The sequence below is a fragment of the Eschrichtius robustus genome, chromosome 9 (genome assembly GCF_028021215.1).
Source record: "Eschrichtius robustus isolate mEscRob2 chromosome 9, mEscRob2.pri, whole genome shotgun sequence".
NCBI lineage: Eukaryota > Metazoa > Chordata > Mammalia > Artiodactyla > Eschrichtiidae > Eschrichtius > Eschrichtius robustus.
Window position 1 is genome coordinate 50355362 of NC_090832.1, and position 16804 is coordinate 50372165.

Genomic DNA, 16804 nt, shown 5'->3' on the forward strand with positions numbered 1-16804 from the left:
AAAGGTTCCAGCTAATGCAATAAGGGAAAAAAAGGAAGAAAAAAATAAAATTAAAAATAAATGAAGATTAGAAAGAAGGAAATAAACAGTCATTAATCATATATAATAGATTGTATACATTTTAAAAATCCAAAATAATTTTAGGTAGGTTAGTGGAGATTAGGAAAGTCTCTGGATATGCAGTCAATATTCAAAAATTAACTTATTTTCTATATATACAATAAAGAGAAAACAAAATATGCCATTTCTAGTATTGTAAAAAAAAATCGCATACATACAAATGAATCTAACAAAGGATGTATGACTTCTATTCTGAAAATTATAAAACATTATTAAGAAACATTCTAAAAACCTGAAATAATTGGAGGGATACACTATATTCATGGATAGGAATATGCAGTGTTGTACAGATAACCCTACTTCCCAATACGATCTATAGATTTAGTACAGTTCTGGTCACATTCCCAATAGGTGTGTTTGTGTCTGTGTGTATAACCTGATAATCTGATTCTAAAATTCACATGGAAGTACAAAGGGCCAAGAATAAACAGCATTTTTGAAGAACAAGGTAAGAGGACTTACCCTATTCGATATCAAGACTTACTGTAAAGCTCCACTAAGATTAGCTCTAGACTCAAAATGGATTTAAAAATACATAGAAACTTGGTTTATGACAAAAGCGCCACTGTAGAGCAATAGGGAAAGAACAGTCTTTTCAGTGAATGGTGTTGGAATAATATGTAAGAAACTTGACTGCTACCTAACACGATTCACAAAAATTAATTCCATGTCAATTATAGATTAAAAGTGCAAGGCAAAACAACAAAGCTAAGAGATAATATCATACTTATGATCTTAGTGTATAAAATGATTTAAAAACCTATGCTTTCATACTAAACCTAAAAGAAAACTATTGATAAATTCCATCACTTTCTCATAAAAGACATCAAGAGAATGAAATAGCAAGTGACACAAGAGAAGGTGTTTTCATCATATATAACCTTTAAATGGCTCATATCCAGTGTTCCTACAAATCAACCCTAACACAACAAATGGTAAATAGAAGGTGGGCAAGAGCATTGACTAGGCACTTCTCAGATGAGAAAAATCCAAAAGATAAACACATGAAAAGGTGCAGAAACTCTCAGTAACCGGGGAAAACATAAAACTGCAGTAAGTTATCACAATTTACCTACAAGAATTGCTAGATTTTTAAAAACTGACAGTACTGAGTGTCGTGAGGATGTGGAGCAGCAGCGGCCTCTTACACTGCTGAAAGGAGTATACACGTTGGTACAGTCGCTTTTGGAACAGTTTGACATCATCTCCTAGAGTTCAAGCTGTGCATATCCTTAACCAAGCTAGTCTCCTAAGTATATTTCCAACAGAAATGTGTAGAGTAAGACACATTTGTAAGACTTGTACATGAATGTTCATGGTACTGTTATTCATAATAGCCTCAAACTGGAAACACTCATGTATATAATATCAACATTAGAATGGGTAAATAAATTGCGGTGTAGTTATACAGTGGAATATCTTACAGCATTGAAAATGAACATCCTACGGTTACACAAAGCAACATGGATGAATGTTACAAATATGTTGACTGTAAAGGGTAAGACACAAAATAATAATACATATCGTATGGTTCTATTCACATAAACTTCAAAAAGCAATAAAAACAAAACTACAGTGTTTAGAGTTATCTGCTTAAGGTGAGAACGTATAAAGAAAAACAAGGAAATGTGTATTGTAAGAGTCAGAATAATGGTTACCTTTGGGGAGAAAGGAAGCGAGGGTGACTGGGGAGGAGACCAAAGTGGGACGGTTCTGGGGTTTTTATTTCTTATGTTATTTCTTATGTTTTATTTCTTATGTTAGCTTGCTAGGTGCTTAAATCATTGAGCTGTACGATTCTGTATACTTTTTTTCCTACATGTTTCATGTTGTACAATTGTAAAAAGGTTTAAAATTGTAGAGAGAATGCTGAGCAAACAGGTCGGAGAGGACAGATTTCATGTAAAAGTTTGTTTTTAAAGAATGGTGATGAGTAACACTTAAATGCAATGAGATTTATCCAAAACTTTCCATTTGGTAGTGATTAAAGCTCAGTAAATACTAAATGCCTTCCTTCAGTAAACATTGTTTACCAGTAGGTAAGTACAGGCAGTCCTCACTTTGTATGGTAGTGTGGGACCAAAAAGAAAAAAAGATGACCATACAAGATAAAACTGTACCAAATGATCTCGATAATCAGTGGGAAAAAATAACAGTTGTTCCATAATCTTTAAAACTTTTTGTCAAAACATTAAAAATTCTTCTATGTTGGTTATAAATATATAGGGAAATGAAAAAAATAGTAAAGCTAATATTAATTTAGTACAATGTGATATGAAACATTAGAAACAATTAGAATTATAGTGCTTTATTTCTTTGTAAAAAACTTAACCAAGAGTAGTTTGAACAGTGCTTTGCCTTCTGCTTGTATAACTTAGAAAAACAGAGCTAGTAGAGTAAGCATCTTTTCTGTGCCATGGCAAATTTTCTTACTCTTTTCTACAAAATTTGTTTTTTGTTTTTTTGGTTTTTTTAAAAAATTAAATTTATTTATTTATTTATTTTTGGCTGCGTTGGGTCTTCATTGCTACGCATGGGCTTTCTCTAGTTACAGCGAGCAGGGGCCACCCCTCGCTGCGGCGCGCAGGCCTCTCATTGCGGTGACTTCTCTTGTTGTGGCTCGCGGGCTCCAGAGCGCAGGCTCAGCAGCTGTGGCACAAGGGCCTAGTTGCTCCACGGCATGTGGGATCCCCCCGGACCAGGGCCCGAACCCATGTCCCCTGCATTGGCAGGCAGATTCTTAAGCACTGTGCCAGCAGGGAAGTCCCTCTACTAAATTTGGATCAGCTTCCAACACTTTGTCCTTCGCACTTTCAGTGTCATGAAATGTCTCCGAGAATTCCTTTATTGTGAAGTTTTTTGCTGTTGTCACTTCTTCTGGGACATCTTCCTTTTTGTCACAACTACTTTCCTCATTTACATCAATAATTTCACCTTCACTAAATTCCTCTGACTGCATATCTGTGTCTCTCAAACAGTGGCAGTGACAACATTCCCGCAATCAGCTGTTTTTTCTTACTCCACTTACATTCAATTTGAATTTCACTCCAGTGTCATCATTTTTCCTTTCTGTGCCACACTTTTATGTTTGTTGGCCAGTTCCCTCTTTCAGTTACCATTTTGTAAAATTTCATATGAGTTTATCACTGGAAGGCAAGACGTAAACCAGTTACATGCTTTGCTGTCTGTAGGCGAACTGAATAACAGATGAGAAGTGACCTATCACCAACAGACTTTGAAAAGAAGTGATGTGATTGGTCACTGAAATGATGTGCATCTCTTATTAACATAGTGACCTGTGAACTGAAGTGCCAGCAAAGAAGTTCGTATTTATGTAGTTACTCACACTTAGTATACTGTGGTAAGTGAAGTTGGAACCATGTTGTTGGGAGACTGGTATTTAACTAAACTGTGGAAGCTGAAATTTGTGCATATGGGAAGCCTGGGAAGTGAAGACTGACTGTAATTCAAAGAAGGTTGGACCATTTGATCAATTAAATAAATATTTGGTTGGTTTTGATTAGATTGAGGATGTAGGGCTACTTGGACTATCTGATTTCTGAGCTATTGAATGCCTGATACATTTTATGTAGAAGTGTAATTTTGATAGTACTCTTGCAGTTTCTTTAATCCTTTTAGGTACTTCCTTACAGAGGACCTTTCATACTAACTCTCTAGAACAAAACCCCTAGTTGTAGTAAGTAAAATCAGTGGTTTTAGGAGAATAATAGTGATGATGATTATGATTTCACCATGAAGGAATTGACATTGAAAGTAAGTTTTTAAAAAAAATATTTTACATAATGTTGACATTCTAATAATTGAAGATAAAAATGGTTAACAAATCAACTTTGATTCATTTAGTCCGGTGACTCCATTTTCACCATCTCCATACTAGCAAATATTTTATTATTAAATGTAAAAGATAAGGTCTCACTCTGTGTTGGTCGAAACTGAAAAGTGTTAACTTATTGTTTGATTTCCGACAGGTGAACTGGCATAGAGGTTGATCTCAAGATGCCATTAGTGAAAAGAAACATCGATCCTAGGCACTTGTGCCACACAGCACTGCCTAGAGGAATTAAGAATGAACTGGAATGTGTAACCAATATTTCCTTGGCAAATATAATTAGACAACTAAGTAGCCTAAGTAAGTATTTTTACATCAATTAAAAATATTACTCGCAAACCAGAATGTTATGCTTTAGGGTATTAAGACGATATTCTTGTGATTAATTTGGGGGGGGGGGATAGTTGATGAGAAGAGCACAGAGTTATCTTGAAAAATGTAGTCATTTTAAGTAAAATTAATGTGTTTTAGAATCATTTCTTCTTCCCCTGCATGTTTCCTCTGGGAAAGGGAAATAAGGATAGAATCTTTAGGAACAGAATCACATGATGGTTAAGAATTAATGAGATTGTTTTAAAAATATAATTCAGTCTGTAAAAGGTGGTGCTCAAGTTGTACTTTTGCTTGCTTGTTATCGCTATTTACTTTTTTAGAGGCTTAAACTATTTGTGTTTTGGGATGCTAGTATCTCTCTCTTTATATACATATATATATCTTATTAGCCTAGGGAAATATTTTTATATTGCCAAATATCTAAAAGTGAAAGATGTGGAATAGTAACTAACTAGTCAGAGAATTAGGTTAGTCAGGTGAGTTGTCTAAAGGACATTAGGATATCAGTCAAGTGTCTGATTTGCAGCATGATGGCAGACAGAAGGCAAGCAGGTTGGTCAGATAAAATAGGCCAGTGGAAGGGACAGGTTAGGGGAGGAGGAGACAGGCAGTATGTTTCCATTATAAGATTACAGAACAGAGCTACTAGGTTAAGGAATTAAATAAATCATTTCCCATTTATTCTAAATGTAATATTAGAAAAATTTTTTTAAATCTAGTTTATCTTTTGAATTGAAGGATTAGCTTTTTATTAGACATTTATATTTCATTTTAAAGATAAAACAAGATGTTCTTGGTCTAGATATCTTCTCTAAGTAGTCCTAGATTTATCAGCCATACCCACCCACATAGATTGGCCTTATAGGCAGGATTAGCTCCTCTTTTCTTTTCCTTTTAACTTTTGTCCTTTCTTTTTATAATTGAGTACTTAGCACAAGGTAAAAAGATGTTGTTAATCTGATTTGTTTCAAGTGAGAGCATTTGGACATACACATGTAGTCAGAGCAACATAAAAAGTTATATTAGAATATTCTTGGTGAGAGCACTAAATTTCTACATTGCCTATGAAACAGTTGTAAGAGTAAATTAAAAGACTGTTTCTTTGAATTTAAGTGTATTCCTTGTCCCATTTGGTGGGGGTTTTTTTTTCAGGTTAGCTATCAACAGTGAATCACTAACGTATTGTTTACTTGTTTCTTCCTTGAGAAATTCAATATAAAGTGTACTTTTGAGACGAGTCAAAAGAAAAGGCCTAGAAAGTACATTAATATATGATTAGCCATATTGTTTAAAGTCATTTGCTAGCACTAATTGGTTTTATGATCTGTTAGATTCTATTAACGTAACATAACTTCATATAAAATTTATATATTCTATATGTATATGGGTACATCAGCTTGTTAATATTAAAATATATGTTAAGAGCATAGAAATGACATTAATAAATTTGGTTAAAATATTTCTTTAAATTAAAATGAATATTAGATCTAATATAAACATCTTGTTTTAAGCATGGTTTCAATATAGAATTTAGAACTAATGTGTGTCAGTTTTGCAGTACTAACCTGTTTCTTACATAACCTGAAGGTGAAAATTTAAGGAATTTTCAAGTTTGATACAGAAAGTCCATATAAGCAACATCTGTCAGCAAGCACATGGTCATGTTGTAGCCAGACTGAAAATAGAAATACATTGTAAAAATATAACTAAATTAGGTTTTGGGTACTTCAAACTTGGAATCAGAGACTATAGAGGCATTTTCCAAGCAGTTTGTAAAGATTCAAAAAAAGAAAAAAAGAGAAAAAGCATAAAATATTGTAGCAAGGTGTAACAATAGTTTACCACTCCAGAATTAAGCTCTCTGGCAGCTTTCCCACGTGACATAGTTGAGAACCTGGAATTAAATTTAAAAGGCCTCTAGATAGCCAGAATAAACAAGCCCAAACACTAAAGACCATGCACATAAAATAACCAGTTGGTCCCTCTCCCAAATTGTTTACTTTTACTTTGGTAATTCAGACAGGGTTTATGATGTGGTTTCCAAACATTAATGTTTCAGAGCATTAAAAGAGGAGATACGGGGTGGAGATAATAGAAGCAGGCATTACTGAAGCCAACCAAAAGATGTAGTTTATTGCAAAGGAAGAAGTGACATAAGAGAAAAAGCACCATAAAAACTGGAAAGAGGCCATTTAATGTAAAAGCAAATATTCTTATACATTTCAAAGCTGTTGTTTCTCTCTTGTACAAATTTTAAAAAATTTAAAAAAAAAGCTGTTGTTTCTCATAATCAATTCATAACTATAAGTCCTCAATAAAAGGTTAAATTATGTTTAATTTTTATTTAAGAAGATAAGGAAGTTTAGAGTAGATTTTACATTAGTTTCCATCCAAAATACTTAAAATAATAATTAATGCATTAAATAATTTCTGAATTACTTAGAAAACTAGGCTATTCAGAATGGTTCTAGGTAATTCAGATTTTCACTTTGGTACTATTCCTAGCACCAAAAGTGCTATATAGCACACAGCAGTGAAGGTCAACTACAGAGCTCAGCATTGCTTGGGGCTGCACATCGTCCTGACCTCTTCCTTGGAAAAATATGCATCTGGTTCAGTTGTTTTTCCTAGCGGAACACAATTCTGTTTTATAATAGATAATTACTGAAAACATAGAATTCACTTTATTTAAATTTCTTCTGCTATACCATAAGTTTCCCCATTTTATTGCCATCTTATTTAACAACCATTGGGACTCTAATTACCTGAGAGATCTTTTTTTTTTTTTTTTTCCTGAGAGATCTTTTACATTTTCTCTTCCCAAGGCCTTTCTCTTATTGAATATAGTCAGTTCATGCTACCAAGATGAGCTGATAGAGCCTACTTCTTGTTCTCAATCATAGAAAATTTGACAGATAGATAGGAAAGTAGATGGGTAAGAGGGTGGATAAATAGATTGGCTCTATAAGACTAATTAGATAATAGACGATGGACAGATAACACTGAATATTCTGCTGTGTGATAAAGGTACATGTTTCTTGTCTGAAAAGAACATACCCCATTTAGTTGAAGAGTCTAATATTATGAATTATGTGAGTTTCAAACAGTGTGAGCATGTATATAATTAAAATCAGGAGTTTTAGATTATAGGAACTGAGAAAAGAGAGATAGGCATAGGTGAAGTCATTAGAAGAGGCTTGCTGAATGAAATGTGAATTGAATTGGGCCTTTAAGGAACAAAAGAATTTGGAAACTGGAGGTGAATGAAGAAGGAAGGCATTTCAACTTGCATGTAGAAGTAGGCAGATGAATGGAGGCAAAAATAAATATATGAGGGGGATTAAAGGGACAAATGATATTAGACATGTAAGGTGGAGCTTGATTATGGAGGACAGTGTTAGCTGAGAGGATTTAGATTTTAACATCAGAGGTAATGAGACCTCATAGATTCTTGAGTAGAGACATAGTATAATAAATGTAAGGTTAGTTGAAATTCAGATCATACACAATTAGTTTTACATTGCAAACTTTATTCCTTTCACCTGTCTCTGGGGGGGAAGGAGGAGGTAGATGTGGAAAGTAAGAAGGAATATCAAAAGAGAACAGATGAAAAGAGAACAGATGGGGGTGTTTATCTTATCCACTGCAGTGCTTTGGCACTTAAACCTGAGGTGGGGAAAGTGTAAACTCTCTTTAAAAAATCTGTTAAAAAAAATAAAAATCTGTGGGCTCTCTTTCCAGAACAATGCAAATGCATTAAAAATCTGCATATAATTTCAGGTGGTATACAGACTATAAATTAAAGATCCGTGTATTAAACTAAGTTCTTTTAGGGATGAAATTGTCTCTTCCATCTCTGTATCCCTAACATTTGATGAATAAAGGTATGGGATGCTTCCCTTATCTGCCAGAGAAACTCTGTGTCTCTGGAAGTGTCTCTAATACCATCCCACACCCAAACGTTTAGATGCTTCTTTCTCTGTGCTCTGTGGCTTTTACCTCGTTTTATAGTAAGAGCTGCCTGTTGTTGAGCCCCTATCCTGTATCAGGTACTCTACCATTGCCCCCCATCCTCTCCTTCTTTTGTCTCCTTTTCTTATAACTTCTTTGAAGGAGATATTTTTATTCCTGTTTTATAGGTAAGGAAATTGATGCCAAGGCCTCAAAGTGAATGGAACAAAGATTTGGACTTATTTATTAAATTGGTTTTCATGTTTATTTAAATGTCTGTTTCTCCCTCTGTTCAAAACCCGTCAGTGGCAGAGAACTTCCAATCATTTTTATATCTCCAGGATCTGGTACACTGTCTGGCCCATAAGACATTCCCAGTCATTTTGGTTTAAAGAATATATGTGAGCAAATGAATATATATAAAATTATCCTTTTTCTCTTAATTTATTATAGAGAGATTAAAGTTATGATTTTTTCCTAAAGATTATAAAATCTTCTAGGACAGGTATTTTATGTTTTATTTCTTGGTGTCTTCAGTAAGAAATACACCTACCAGGCACAGGGTGAGCCCTCAGTAAATGTTTGTTGATTTAACTGATAATATATTGAAGTGCTTTGAAAATAAGACAGCCATTGTTCAAATGTAAACTGGTGAGATTAATGAATTCATTCTATAAGTATTTAGTACCCTGTTACAGGACTCTATACAGCTTACTGTTGAGCTACGTTTAACCTAGACAGTACACTTGGGTCTAAAGTGTCTTGATTTAGGAAGACCATCAATTTTTTTTTTATTCAAAGGTACAGATAGTGATTGACTTATCTTTATATTGTGAGCATTTATTTATATGTTCTAAATACACTTGAACATTTTAAAATTATAGGTCATCTAAAACTTCTCCCTGGCTTATTTACTAGATAGAAATTTTTATTTCTCCTTTTAGAATGGGATTATTTTGGCTTCTTCTTTACAGTAATGGAAATTTACATGACTAGAGGAATTCAGTGATTTTAGATTTATGATTTTTTAAGAAACTAGAATGAGAGAAAATGTAAAATATCTCTCATAAATTTTCAGAATCTGTATTATGGGTGTTCCTGAGATTAGGTCATCTACTAGGTTTATGAAGTATCTTGGATTCTGCCACTTGGCCTGAAATTCAGTTCTAGTGTAGCGTCTGTTTATAAATGCTGAATTGGGATTAAGAGATGTATTATTTATGTATACTTTACATTATAACCTCTCTAACCCTCAACAGGTGTGTAGATAGGGATAAAGCAGGAGAGTATTTCCTTAGCCACAAGTCACCTACCAGGAAGTGGTAGAGCTAGTATCTAAAACTGTATTTCCCAGGGTTTGTGTTTTTTTCTCACTCTATCACAGTTGGATTACTTTAGGCTAGGGTTTAAAGTTTAAACTAGTTTCAAGTAAATACCAAATTCATTGGGGCAGCGTTTTAAATGTTAAATTGTTTCATATTTATCTCTGATAACATTAAATTTCATGGTATATGCTTCATTTTTGCTTAGGTAAATATGCTGAAGATATATTTGGAGAATTATTCAATGAGGCACATAGTTTTTCCTTCAGAGTTAACTCATTACAAGAACGTGTGGACCGTTTATCTGTTAGTGTTACACAGCTTGATCCTAAAGAAGAAGAATGTAAGTTTATTCATATTATATTTTCTTTCACATGTATGTTTTTGGTTAGGTGGGATGAGTGATGTATTTAAGAACACTATTATACATTAATTTATTAAAAAAACAACAACTGGGAGAAATGTGCTTCAATTAATCAAAGAAACATACACACACACATAAACACACAAAACATGAATTTACTACACCTCATGGGGCGGGGGGAGACCTTCAAGATGGCAGAGGAGTAAGACGTGGAGATCACCTTCCTCTCCACAAATACATCAGAAATACATCTACATGTGGAACAACTCCTACAGAACACCTACTCGACGCTGGCAGAAGACCTCAGACCTCCCAAAAGGCAAGAAACTCCCTGTGTACCTGGGTAGGGCAAAAGAAAAAAGAAAAAACAGACAAGAGAATAGGGACGGGACCTGCCCCTCTGGGAGGGAGCTGTGAAGGAGGAAAGGTTTCCACACACTAGGAAACCACTTCACTGGCGGACACAGGTGTGGGGGTTGGGGGGAAGCTTCGGAGCCACGGAGGAGAGCGCGGCAACAGGGGTGCAGAGGGCAAAGTGGAGAGATCCCCTCACAGAGGATCGGTGCTCACCAGCACTCACCAGCCTGAGAGGCTTGTCTGCTCACCCACCGGGACAGGCGGGGGCTGGGAGCTGAGGCTCGGGCTTCGGAGGTCAGATCCCAGGGAGAGGACTGGGGTTGGGTACGTGAACACAGCCTGAAGGGGGCTAGTGCACCACAGCTAGCTGGGAGGGAGTCCTTGAAAAAGTCTGGAACTGCCTAAGAGGCAAGAGACCATTGTTTCAGGGTGCATGAGGAGAGGGGATTCGGAGCACCGCCTAAACGAGCTCCAGAGATGGGCGCGAGCCGCAGCTATCAGCGCGGACACCAGAGATGGGCATGAGACACTAATGCTGCTGCTGCAGCCACCAGGTAGCCTGTGTGCAAGCACAGGTCACTATCCACACCTCCCCTCCCAGGGGCCTGTGCAGCCCGCCACTGCCAGCGTCCTGTGATCAGGGACAACTTCCCCGGGAGAACACACGACATGCCTCAGGCTGGTGCAACATCACGATGGCCTCTGCCGCCACAGGCTCACCCCGCATTCCGTACCCCTCCCTCCCGCCGGCCTGAGTGAGCCAGAGCCCCCGAATCAGCTGCTCCTTTAACCCCATCCTGTCTGAGTGAAGAACAGAAGCCCTCAGGCGACCTACACACAGAGGCGGGGCCAAATCCAAAGCTGAACCCCAGGAGCTGTGCGAACAAATAAGAGAAAGGGAAATCTCTCCCAGCAGCCTGAGAAGCAGCAGATTAAATCTCCCCAGTCAACTTGATGTACCCTGAATCTGTGGAATACCTGAAGAGACAACAAAGCATCCCAAAATTGGGGCAGTGGACTTTGGGAGGAACTATAGACTTGGGGTTTCCTTTCTGCATCTAATTTGTTTCTGGTTTTATGTTTATCTTAATTTAGTATTTAGAGCTCATTAACATTGGTAGATTTGTTTATTGATTTGGTTGCTCTCTTCCTTTTTTTTTTTTCCTTTTTTTCCTGCGTGTGTATGTGTATGCTTCTTTGTGTGATTTTGTCTGTATAGCTTTGCTTTTACCATTTGCCCTAGGGTTCTGTCCATTTTTTTTGGTTTGTTTTTGTTTTGTCATATAGTTTTCAGAACTTATCAATGGTGGATTTGTTTTTTGGCTTGGTTGCTCTCTTCTTTCTTTCTTTCATTTTGTTTTTTCTTTTTTTATTACTTTTTTATTTTTACTAATAATTTTTTAAATTTTAATAACTTTATTTTATTTTATTTTTTCTATCTTTCCTTTTTTTTTTTTCTCCCTTTTATTCTGAGCCGTGTGGCTGACAGGGTCTTGATGCTCCAGCTGGGTGTCAGGCCTGAGCCTCTGAAGTGGGAGAGCCAAGTTCAGGACATTGGTCCACCAGAGACCTCCCAGCCCCATGTAATATCAAACAACGAAAGCTCTCTCAGAGATCTCCATCTCAACGCTAAGAGACCCAGCTCCACTCAACGGCCAGCAAGCTACAGTGCTGGACACCCTATGCCAAAAAACTAGCAAGCCAGGAACACAACCCACCCATTAGCAGAGAGGCTACCTAAAATCATAATAAGGTCAGAGACACCCCAAAACACACCAATGGACTCAGTCCTGCCCACCAGAAAGACAAGATCCAGCCTCATCCACCAGAACACAGGCACCAGTCCCCTCCACCAGGAAGCCTACACATCCCACTGAACCAACCCTAGCCACTGGGGGCAGACATGAAAAACAACGGGAAATATGAACCTGCAGTCTGCGAAAAGGAGACCCCAAACACAGTAAGTTAAGCAAAATGAGAAGACAGACAAATACACAGCAGATGAGGGAGCAAGGTAAAAACCCACCAGACCAAACAAATGAAGAGGAAATAGGCAGTCTACCTGAAAAAGAATGCAGAGTAATGAGAGTAAAGATGATCCAAAATCTTGGAAATAGAATGGAGAAAATACAAGAAACGTTTAACAAGGACCTGGAGGAACTAAAGAGCAAACAAACAATAATGAACAACACAATAAATGAAATTAAAAATTCTCTAGAAGGGATCAATAGCAGAATAACTGAGGCAGAAGAACGGATAAGTGACCTGCAAGACAAAATAGTGGAAATAAATACCACAGAGCAGAATAAAGAAAAAGAATGAAAAGAATTGAGGACAGTCTCAGAAACCTCTGGGACAACATTAAACGCACCAACATTCGAATTATAGGGGTCCCAGAAGAAGAAGAGAAAAAGAAAGGGACTGAGAATATATTTGAAGAGACTATAGTTGCAAACTTCCCTAACATGGGAAAGGAAATAGTCACAAGTCCAGGAAGTGCAGAGAGTCCCATACAGGATAAATCCAAGGAGAAACGTGCCAAGACACATATTAATCAAACTATCAATAATTAAATACAAAGAAAAAATATTAAAAGCAGCAAAGGAAAAGCAACAAAAAACATATAAGGGAATCCCCATAAGGTTAACAGCTGATCTTTCAGCAGGAACTCTACAAGCCAGAAGGGAGTGACAGGACATATTTAAAGTGATGAAAGGGAAAAACCTACAATGAAGATTACCCAGCAAGGATCTCATTCAGATTCAACGGGGAAATTAAAACCATTACAGACAAGCAAAATCTAAGAGAATTCAGCACTACCAAACCACCTTTACAGTAAATGCTGAAGGAGCTTCTCTAGGCAGTAAACACAAGAGAAGGAAAAGACCCAACAATAACAAACGCAAAACAATTAAGAAAATGGTAATAGGAACATAGGTATAGATAACTGTACTAAATGTAAATGGATTAAATGCTCCAGCCAAAAGACATAGACTGGCTGAATGGATACAAAAACAAGACCTGTATATATGCTGTCTACAAGAAACCTACTTCAGACCTAGGGGCACATACAGACTGAAAGTGAGGGGATGGAAAAAGCTATTCCATGCAAATGGAAACCGAAAGAAAGCTGGAGTAGCAACTCTCATATCAGACAAAATAGACTTTAAAACATAGACTATTACAAGAGACAAAGAAGGACACTACATAATGATCAAGGGATCGATCCAAGAAGAAGATAAAAAAATTGTAAATATTTATGCACCCCACATAGGAGCACCTCAATGCATAAGGCAAATACTAACAGCCATAAAAGGGGAAATCGACAGTAACACAATAAAAGTAGGAGACTTTAACAACCCACCTTCACCGATGGACAGGTCATCCAAAGTGAAAATAAATAAGGAAACCCAAGCTTTAAATGACACACTAGACCAGATGGACTTAATTGATATTTGTAGGACATTCCATCCAAAAACAACAGAATACACTTTCTTCTCAAGTGCTCATGGAACATTCTCCAGGATAGATCATATCTTGGGTCACAAATCAACCTTTGGTAAATATAAGAAAATTGAAATCGTATCAAGTATCTTTTCCGACCACAACGCTATGAGACTTGATATCAATTACAGGAAAAAAACTGTAAAACACACAAACCCATGGAGGCTAAACAATATGCTACTAAATAACCAAGAGATCACTGACGAAATCAAAAAGGAAATAAAAAAATACCTAGAAACAAATGACAATGAAAACACGACGACCCAAAACCTATGGGATGCAGCAAAAGCAGTTTTAAGAGGGAAGTTTATAGCAATACAATCCTATCTCAAGAAACAAGAAAAATTTCAAATGAACAACCTAACCTTACACCTAAAGCAATTAGAGAAATAAGAACAAAAAAAACCCAAAGTTAGCAGAATGAAAGAAATCATAAAGATCAGATCAGAAATAAATGAAAAAGAAATGAAGGAAACGATAGCAAAGATCAATAAAACTAAAAGCTGGTTCTTTGACAAGATAAACAAAATTGATAAACCATTAGCCAGACTCATCAAGAAAAAAAAGGGAGAAGACTCAGGTCAACAGAATAGAAATGAAAAAGGAGAAGTAACAACTGACACTACAGAAATACAAAGGATCATGAGAGATTACTACAAGCAACTCTATGCCAATAAAATGGACAACCTGGAAGAAATGGACAAATTCTTAGAAATGCACAACTTTCCGAGACTGAACCAGGAAGAAACAGAAAACATAAACAGACCAATCACAAGCACTGAAACTGAAACTGAAACTGTGATTAAAAATCTTCCGACAAACAAAAGCCCAGGACCAGATGGCTTCACAGGCGAATTCTATAAACATTTACAGAAGAGCCAACACCTATCCTTCTCAAACTCTTCCAAAATATAGCAGAGGGGGGAACACTGCCAAAGTCATTCTACGAGGTCACCATCACCCTGATACCAAAACCAGACAAAGATGTCACAAAAAAAGAAAACTACAGGCCAATATCACTGATGAACATAGATGCAAAAATTCTCAACAAAATACTAGCAAACAGAGTCCAACAGCACACTAAAAGGATCATACACCATGATCAAGTGGGGTTTATCCCAGGAATGCAAGGATTCTTCAGTATACGCAAATCAATCAATGTGATAAACCATAGTAACAAATTGAAGGAGAAAAACCATATGATCATCTCAATAGATGCAGAAAAAGCTTTCGACAAAGTTGAACACCCATTTATGATAAAAACTCCAGAAAGTAGGCATAGAGGGAACTTACCTCAACATAATAAAGGCCATATATGGCAAACCCACAGCCAACATCATTCTCAGTGGTGAAAAACTGAAACCATTTCATCTAAGATCAGGAACAATGCAAGGTTGCACAGTCTCACCACTATTATTCATCATAGTTTTGGAAGTTTTAGCCACAGCAATCAGAGAAGAAAAAGAAATAAAAGGAATCCAAATCGGAAAAGAAGAAGTAAAGCTGTCACTGTTTGCAGATGATATGATACTATACATAGAGAATCCTAAAGATGCTACCAGAAAAGTACTAGAGCTAATCAATGAATTTGGTAAAGTAGCAGGGTACAAAATTAATGCACAGAAATCTCTTGCATTCCTATACACTAATGATGAAAAATCTGAAAGTGAAATTAAGAAAACACTCCCATTTACCATTGCAACAAAAAGAATAAAATACCTAGGAATAAACCTACCTAAGGAGACAAAACACCTGTATGCAGAAAACTATAAGACACTTTAAGAAATTAAAGATGTTACAAATAGATGGAGAGATATACCATGTTCTTGTATTGGAAGAATCAACATTGTGAAAATGAGTATACAACCCAAAGCAATCTATAGATTCAATGCAATCCCTATGAAACTGCCACTGGCATTTTTCACAGAACTAGAACAAAAAATTTCACAATTTGTATGGAAACACAAAAGACCCCGAATAGCCAAAGCAGCCTTGAGAAAGAAAAATGGAGCTGGAGGAATCAGGTTCCCTGACTTCAGACTATACTACAAAGCTACAGTAATCAAGACAATATGGTCCTGGCACAAAAACAGAAATATAGATCAATGGAACAGGATAGAAAGCCCAGAGATAAGCCCATGCACATATGGTCACCTTATTTTTGATAAAGGAGGCAAGACTATATAATGGAGAAAAGACAGCCTCTTCAGTAAGTGGTGCTGGGAAAACTGGACAGCCACCTGTAAAAGAATGAAAATAGAACACTCCCTAACACCATACACAAAAATAAACTCAAAATGGATTAAAGACCTAAATGTAAGGGCAGACACTATCAAACTCTTAGAGGAAAACATAGGCAGAACACTCTATGACATACATCACAGCAAGATTCTTTTTGACCCACCTCCTAGAGAAATGGAAATAAAAACAAAAATAAACAAATGAGACCTAATGAAACGTAAAAGCTTTTGCACAGCAAAGGAAACCATAAACAAGACGAAAAGACAACCCTCAGAATGGGAGAAAGTATTTGCAAAAGAAGCAACTGACAAAGGATTAATCTCCAAAATATACAAGCAGCTCATGCAGGTCAATATCAAAAAAAAAAAAAAAAACCCAATCCAAAAATGGGCAGAAGACCTAAGTAGACATTTCTCCAAAGAAGGTATACAGACTGCCAACACACACATGAAAATATGCTCAACATCACTAATCATTAGAGAAATGCAAATCAAAACTACAACCAGGTATAACCTCACACCAGTCAGAATGGCCATCATCAAAAAATCTACAAACATAAATGCTGGAGAGGGTGTGGAGAAAAGGGAACCCTCTTGCACTGTTGGTGGGAATGTAAATTGATACAGCCACTATGGAAAACAATATGGAGGTTCCTTAAAAAACTAAAAGTAGAACTGCCATACGACTCAGCAGTCCCAATACTGGGCATGTACCCTGAGAAAACCATATTTGAAAAAGAGTCATGTACCACAATGTTCATTG

At 36.5% G+C, this 16804-nt stretch overlaps 1 protein-coding gene across 4 annotated transcripts in view; it reads left to right on the forward strand.

Moving 5' to 3' along the window:
* Nucleotides 1-16804, forward strand: part of WASF1 (WASP family member 1) — an 83222-nt gene that overhangs the window by 53345 nt on the left and 13073 nt on the right. For all 4 annotated transcript variants that reach the window (XM_068551056.1, XM_068551055.1, XM_068551057.1 and 1 more), the window contains 2 exons: nucleotides 4110-4270; nucleotides 9785-9919. In XM_068551056.1, coding sequence (XP_068407157.1) covers nucleotides 4138-4270; nucleotides 9785-9919 — 268 coding nt within the window. In that variant the 5' untranslated portion in view covers nucleotides 4110-4137. The remainder of the gene's footprint in view (nucleotides 1-4109; nucleotides 4271-9784; nucleotides 9920-16804) is intronic.